General features: G+C 50.3%; 1 protein-coding gene across 1 annotated transcript; it reads left to right on the top strand.

Moving 5' to 3' along the window:
* Positions 1-3,101: 3,101 nt before the first annotated feature.
* Positions 3,102-6,999, top strand: LOC100278464 (uncharacterized). Its single transcript, NM_001196884.1, has 3 exons — positions 3,102-3,388; positions 3,729-3,783; positions 6,282-6,999. The coding sequence occupies exons 1-3, from the start codon at positions 3,152-3,154 to the stop codon at positions 6,662-6,664; spliced, it is 675 nt and encodes a 224-aa protein (NP_001183813.1). The 5' UTR covers positions 3,102-3,151; the 3' UTR covers positions 6,665-6,999.
* Positions 7,000-7,271: the final 272 nt, after the last annotated feature.

The following is a 7,271-nucleotide window of genomic DNA, read 5'->3' as shown; positions in this document are numbered from 1 at the left end:
GCTGGCCCCCCCCGAAGGGTTCGACAGCCGCCTCAGATCGCGTGGGCCCTACACCCACTACTGGTCAGAGGTTCGAAGGCCGGCCCCCCGAAGGGTTCCACGGCCGCCTCAGGCTACTCGGGCTCCACGCCCATTACTGATCAGGGGTTCGAAGGCTGGCCCCCGAAGGGTTCACAGCCGCCTCAGACGCCGAGCGAGGGATGACCATGGGTACGTTCGATACATAACCAAGGCTCGGGCTGCGCTCCCGAGGTACCCTAGGACATTTCCGAGACCAGCGGGACCGATCTTGTAACGGAATCCCATCAGAGGGAGGCATCGAGCCCTCGGACCCCGTCGCCAGGGGACCGGGTCCGGCAGATCACCCGCAGGTACTTTTGGGCGTGCCTCTGGGCCCCTAACCGACCCCTAACGAACGGGGCACGAACGTCCACTCGGATTACCCGCTTGCAGCTCACCGGAGACTCCATGTTCGGCGCCCATCAAGGGCAACATGGCGCTTTCCCCCCTCCTCCTTGCGGAAAGGCGGCGCAGGGGCATATGTGAAAAAGCCGAGTCTGTCCCTGATCGCCCTCTCGCCCTGTGCAGAGGCTCGGGGGCTGCTCTCGCAAACCCGGCTCCGGCCGAACCGTTGACAGCGTCAACATACCAGCCCGAGGACTTGGGACCCGACCGTACACCCGGGCTACGACCAGCTCGCATGAGGGAACAACCAGACCAGCCGAAGCATTACATGAGGCATTAAGACCTCGAAGGAGTGAAACCACTCCTCCGAGGCCTCGGGGGCTACACCCGGCGGGTGCGCTCGCGCGCACCCACCGGAACAAAATGCAACCGAGAAAGGCTGGTCCCCTTGCAAAAAAGTGCGACGAAAGCCTCCAAGCGAGTGCTAACACTCCCTTCGAGGCTCGGGGGCTACTGTCGGGGACCATAATTAGGGGTACCCTCAAGACTCCTAATTCTCAGCTGGTAACCCCCATCAGCATAAAGCTGATAAGGCCTGATGGGTGCGATTAAGTCAGGGATCAGTCCATTCGAGCGACTCGATCACGCCTCGCCCGAGCCTAGCCTCGGACAAGGGCAGCCGACCCCGGAGGGTTTCCGTCTCGCCCGAGGCCCCCCTCCGACGGCGAACATATTTCCGGCTCGCTCGAGGCCCTGCCTTCGCTAAGAAGCAACCCTGACTAAATCGCCGCACTGACCGACCAAGTCGCAGGAGCATTTAATGCAAAGGTAGCCTGACACCTTTATCCCGACGCACGCCCCCCGGCAGAGCCGAAGTGACCGCCGTCACTTCGCCGCTCCACTGACCGGCCTGACAGAAGGACAGCGCTGCCTGCGCCACTCCGACTGCAGTACCACTTGACAGAGTGAGACTGACAGGCAGTCAGGCCCTGCCAAAGGCACCATAGGAAGCTCCGCTTCGCCCGACCCAGGGCCCGAACTTGGGCTAGGTCCCGGAAGACGGTGAACTCCGCTCCGCCCGACCCAGGGCTCGGACTCGGGCTAGGTCCCGGAAGACGGCGAACTCCGCTCCGCCCGACCCAGGGCTCGGACTCGGGCTAGGTCCCGGAAGACGGCGAACTCCGCTCCGCCCGACCCAGGGCTCGGACTCGGGCCAAGTCCCGGAAGACGACGAACTCCGCTTCGCCCGACCCCAGGGCTCGGACTCCGCCCTGGCCTCTGCCGACGACCTCCGCCTCGCCCGACCTAGGGGCTCGGACTCGGCCTCGGCCATGGAAGACAGACTCGACCTCGGCTTCGAAGGAGCCTCCACATCGCCCAACCTAGGGCACAGGCCAGCCGCGTCAACAGGAGGCACCATCATCACCCTACCCCGAGCTGACTCGGGCCGCAGGGAACAAGACCGGTGTCCCATCTGGCTAGCTCCGCCAGATAGGTAATGATGGCGCCCCGCATACTCTGTGACGACGACGGCTCTCAGCCCCCTTACGGAAGCAAGAGGACGTCAGCAAGGACCCAACCGCTCCGACAGCTGTCCCTCCGCCAGGCTCCATCGCTTCTCCGACGGCCATGACATCACACCAGCTGGGTGCCAAAATCTCTCCGGCTGCCACATCGGCATGTACTTAGGGCGCTAGCTCTCCCCCGCTAGACACGTAGCACTCTGTTACACCCCCCATTGTACACCTGGATCCTCTCCTTACGCCTATAAAAGGAAGGACCAGGGCCCTCTTAGAGAGGGTTGGCCGCGCGGGGACGAGGACGAGACAGGCGCTCGCTTGGAAGCCGCTCGCACCCTCACCCGCGTGGACGCTTGTAACCCCCTACTGCAAGCGCACCCGACCTGGGCGCGGGACGAACACGAAGGCCGCGGGATTCCACCTCTCCCACGCCGGTCTCCGGCCGCCTCGCTTCTCCCCCCTTCGCGCTCGACCCATCTGGGCTGTGGCACGCAACGACACTCACTCGTCGGCCCAAGGGACCCCCGGTCTCGAAACGCCGACAAGTATAGTATAGATGTATCTAAGTCTTGTATCTTATTCACTAGGACCCCTTAAAACACAACTCATTTTATATGGGTTGTTTGAGTGGAACCGAATCTTTAACTTACCGTGCTATAGACATTTCTTGGTTAAGATATGTCTTTTGTGTGTGTTTTTTTGCACTTACCTCTTTATAATGATTATATATTGTATTTGGTTGTAGGATAGCCGGGACAATCACGTCTCCCGGTGTTCCCTCTCGTCCGTCCAATTCTGACGAACAACCGGGGAACAACACTAAGATGGTCATGCCCAACCCTAACCTTGAATCAAACAGTCTTATCTAAATGATTGTTTCCGTTCCGTTCCGTCGTTGCAACCAAACACACACTTATCCACTTTAACTTATCCACTTTACTAGACGCTGAAAAGTTTTCCCAAAAAATTCCTATGCAACCATTTGGTTCGAAAAATGTACCCTGGATTTTTAAAAGTAAAATTCCTCTGAAATTTTGGAGTGAGCTTGTTTTTCATATCGTTTCATGTATAGAGAGAGGGAGAGATAAAGAGAATTTGATGAGTGCCAATATGCATCCGGCCTTTACCGATGTGTCTGGGGTCCGGTCACAAAACGTGCCTTTCCTCATAGCCCAAGCCCACCGTCAGCACGCTTACACTCGCTCGTTTCCCAACGCGCACCCAACATGGCCGCTCCGACCGCCGCCGTCGACACTGCCGCCCCGCCTCCTCCTCCCTCGGCAGAGGCCGCGGCTGCACCTGTACTGGATCAAAAGGTCTCTCCTGCTGCTGCCCCTCAGCCCGATGCGCCCGCGCCCGCGCCCGCGCCGAAGAAGCGGAAGCTCGAGGAAGCGGGGTTCCACACCTCCGAATACTACAAGATCCGTGCCGTCGTCGCCGATCTGCGTGTTCGCTTCGTCCAGGTTCACACTCAATATTTTTCTCCTTTGTGTATAACCCCCTCCCCTGTGTATCTGTAAATATATTCCTTGATTAATGAAAACTGTAGGGTCACGCCCTACAGTAATTCCCTAAAAAAAACCTCCCCTATTTTTTCACAATACTCTTGTGGAGAAGGCAGAGTTGGTCACTGTAGCTAAAGCTTCTGGAAATTTGGGGATTGAGCAAAATCTACTAATCCAGGCTACATGATAATAGAACAATATTTTAGCGGATTCGACCTGCGACTACTATGCAGTGTAGTTTCTTGTGTTATGAAATCCTATAAATCTATTCTGAATTGCCGTATATCGTTTTGTGAAGGTTCACGAAGCTACTGATTTCCGCAACACGGATGCTGCACGTGAGATTATGAGAGGTATATAAATGAAACCTATTTCTGTCTTGTTAGGATGACAATTGTTGTCCAATTGAAGGGATTCGAGCCAAGATTGGCAATTGTTGTCCAATTGAAGGGATTTGAGCCAAATCTTGGGTTTAGTACTGGAAATGAATAGCTTTTAGTGGATTCATAATCTGCATAACTTTACCCAGCTGTGTCCTTGGTGCTGATCCTCTCGCCATTGCTGGTGAGGCTGTTACCGTGGAGATCATTAAGGTTGAAATGCAGCATAGAGTCTTATCCCTTATTCCCTTGGGTCAAAGTCTTTGAGTGGCTTTCTTCTTTATTAATATAATCAGCAGCTCTCCTTCCCAGTCCGTTTCAGAGTTTCAGATCTCTGGGCATTATAGGTCGGAGGTGAAGACTTAAAACGCAGCCATCAGAGTTGTCGGAATCTATTTGCAGGGTGGTCCCACAGGGACTTCATAAAACTTAGTGCCTACACATGGTGGTGTCATACACATGACGAGGACGAAACATTTTGTGGTGCGAGTGGCATAGATGTCAACAGGTGGGTGATTTTAAATGGGTTGCTGATCGCTTACCATCTTGAGCGGGAGATTTGATGAGAGTTTGTTGTTGGAGGAAAGAATAGATTTTTTTGGGGTGGGGAACATGCAATCATTTTTAACATTCAGATGAGATGGATCAGTGGCTCATGACTTCCATTCTTCCAATTAGGAAACAAAATAATGGCTACTGTTATAGAAAGTATAGCTCATGGAACAAATATTCCTTTCAAATTTTAAAAAGTTTTTGTTGTTGTTGTTTTCTCTAGGTTAGCAAGCTAGCAGCTTCGAACTCTGAGCCATTGAGCTTAGTAGTTTGGTCATAGTCCTGTATTTTCTCGTGGCTCATCTCTTTAGCCAGAACACTATGATCACCCTGATAATTGTAAAGTCTCCTAGCATCGTTTGTACTCATGTATAAGCATGCCTTTTTTTTTGGACTGGTGAAAATCAGTGTTCATGTGATTACATGTCAAGAAAACGTTGGCTCTGCAATTAGAAATTCGTGGTACCAAAAACCTAAGGTGCACAACTTAGGGTTAATCCAACAAAGCTTGGGTTAAAAAGACATGATAAATGTTGTCTTTTTAATGCTTAGCATAAAATGGAGTGAGGACAGAGGACGAGAGGTGAAGGAGAGCCTGTTATACTTAGTCTTATGAAAAACTCTTAGCAACAAAGGGAAGGCCTAGTGCAGCAGTGAGAGCTGTCTCACTGAGTCATTAGGTCCCGGGTTCGAAGCAGTCTCTCCGCATTTGCGGCGGAAAAGGCTTTTCTCAGTTCATCCCTTCTCTAGACCCCACTCATGTGGGAGCCTACGGCACTGCCGCACTGGGTCTACCCCTTTAAGAAGTCTTAGCAACCATGAAGCATGGATAGTCCTATAGGTCAAGGAAAGACGTAACTGGTGCTAAAATCAAAGTTTTGAATCAATTTTACTTAGGGACTAGGGAGTGTCATATTTGGTTTCTTGTACTGGTACAAGGCTTGGTATTGAGGCTGCACACTGGGGAAGTCTGAACATATTTTTTTTTCTAAAATTGCTGCTAGGCAATAAGACTAGTTGTAAGGGTGATGCACCAATGTGGATACTTGTAATCTTTGTGTTTCATAATATGTAAGCAGTCCCCAGTCGACGTATTGCACTCTGAGCTTCATTTGGCTATTTGTATACACTAATACACAATGGTGTCTTAGGAGTTAGGAGGTGTTTGTTAATCAATTTTGTTGTGTCATTTTCTTCTGTTGATTTTTTGCTAGCCCCTTCTAAAAAAAACTTGGCCAGGGAGGGAAAGACCGTCCTCCCGGTATTATATTAAGAGACCGAAACATGGTCCCGGCCGAGAAAACCCCGAACCCTGGTCCCCCATCATTAACGGGTCGATCAATTGCTCACTCTGCAATGGCCCAGCCGTAGGGTGTCACACATGATTCTGATCCCCGAGAGCGGGCGAGGCACAACAAGAGGATTTTTTAACCAAGCCCGAAATTCGCCTTCCAGGGAGATCGAACCCGGGACCTGGAGGTGCTACTCGAAAGCCTTAACCATTACGCTAGAGGCCCTTTCGTACTTCTGCCTTCTGTAACAACATTGTGCATCAAATGATGTAACCCATTCACATCTCTACTTATGACTAAAGTTCCATAACTTTCCATACGAGTATATGGCATGCAAACACATGATTTACACATATTGTACATCCTTGTCACTAGAAAAATATCTTGTGTTTTATCATTTTAAATGGTCAGCATTATTTGTCAAATGAATTGTTCAGAGCTGCTAAGCATACGCTATATGTTCTTTACCTATATTTTGAGTATTTTTATCACTCAATTTATTAATGATGTTTGTCAACTTTGTTACTCCGAGTGAAAATAAGCAACCTGAAGTCTCATGTTCAGTTCAGTATGTACATTTGTCTGTTGGCTCGATCTTAAAACATATGCTTGTCTTGTCCTTTTTAGAAATAAATGTGGTAATGGATCTATCCAAGAAAATGAGGCTCAAGCTTGGTGCTACTTCTGAACCTGTGAAACCATTGGAGAAGCCTTCAGTTGGACTTGTGAAGGATGAGCTTGTGAAACCATCAGAGAAGCCTTCATCTGGACCTGTGACGGGGGAACCTGTAAAGCCACCGGAGAAGCCTTCAGCTGGACCTGTGAAGGACGAGCCTATGAAACCATCGGAGAAGCCTTCTGCTGAACCTGTGAAGAACGAACCCAGTGAGCCAGCTCTAGCTGGAGAAAACAATCGAGCTCCCAGGGTAAGCCAGACTACAAGTTCTCCAAATAATGCAGGTATTGATGCACCAGTAGTCAAGCATGATAACTCAGAGGCACGGAAGTGAAGACGATAGAGGAAGCCCAAAGTACCGATCCATCGAGATAGCATATCACGCAAATCTGCTGGACAAAAATGCAGAGTGACCGGTTGATTCCATAGGGGCTCAGATTTTTCTTGCCCCTATCGGGGGTAAAATTATTCGCTTTGGGCTAATGGACGAAGAGTCGTGGACACATCGAGATCCAAACTAGATTGTCTTCAGTTGTTCATATCCATTCATTCAGTACTATGTTGCTAATTTCCCATGAACAATTTTATCTTCAAATAGCTACTCTCTAACTGCATCATTCTATACATCACATTGGCCTGCAGCCTGCTGTATGAAGTTAATTGCCAGTCAATTTCAAGTCGTGCTTGAGAAGAGGTGATGGAATTGCAAGCGAGTTGTAAGGCTTTCTGGCTCACCTCACATTTCAAACTTCATTCTATGTGCAGTCCATGGTGTAAAACAGTATTTTGCACAACCATATAACTCTACTGGAGAGCCTAAGGGCCTATTGCCTATCTGGTTAGGAGGGGATTAAAGGGATTAGAGTGGATTAAATCTCTTTTCAGTCAAAATTAAATAGAAGGGGATTTAATCCATCTCAATCTCCTCTGATCTGGTGGAA

The sequence above is a fragment of the Zea mays genome, chromosome 5, assembly GCF_902167145.1.
Source record: "Zea mays cultivar B73 chromosome 5, Zm-B73-REFERENCE-NAM-5.0, whole genome shotgun sequence".
NCBI lineage: Eukaryota > Viridiplantae > Streptophyta > Magnoliopsida > Poales > Poaceae > Zea > Zea mays.
Note: the sequence above shows the minus strand (reverse complement) of the source record. Positions and strands in the feature narration are given on the sequence as shown.

What these genes read in the sequence shown, in the direction of transcription:
- LOC100278464 (NM_001196884.1), top strand. Translation starts at nt 3,152, where the DNA reads ATGGCCGCTCCGACCGCCGCCGTCGACACTGCCGCCCCGCCTCCTCCT. An exon ending in TGCGTGTTCGCTTCGTCCAG is followed by an intron (nt 3,389 to 3,728) that starts GTTCACACTCAA and finishes CGTTTTGTGAAG; the next exon opens with GTTCACGAAGCTACTGATTT. An exon ending in TGCACGTGAGATTATGAGAG is followed by an intron (nt 3,784 to 6,281) that starts GTATATAAATGA and finishes TGTCCTTTTTAG; the next exon opens with AAATAAATGTGGTAATGGAT.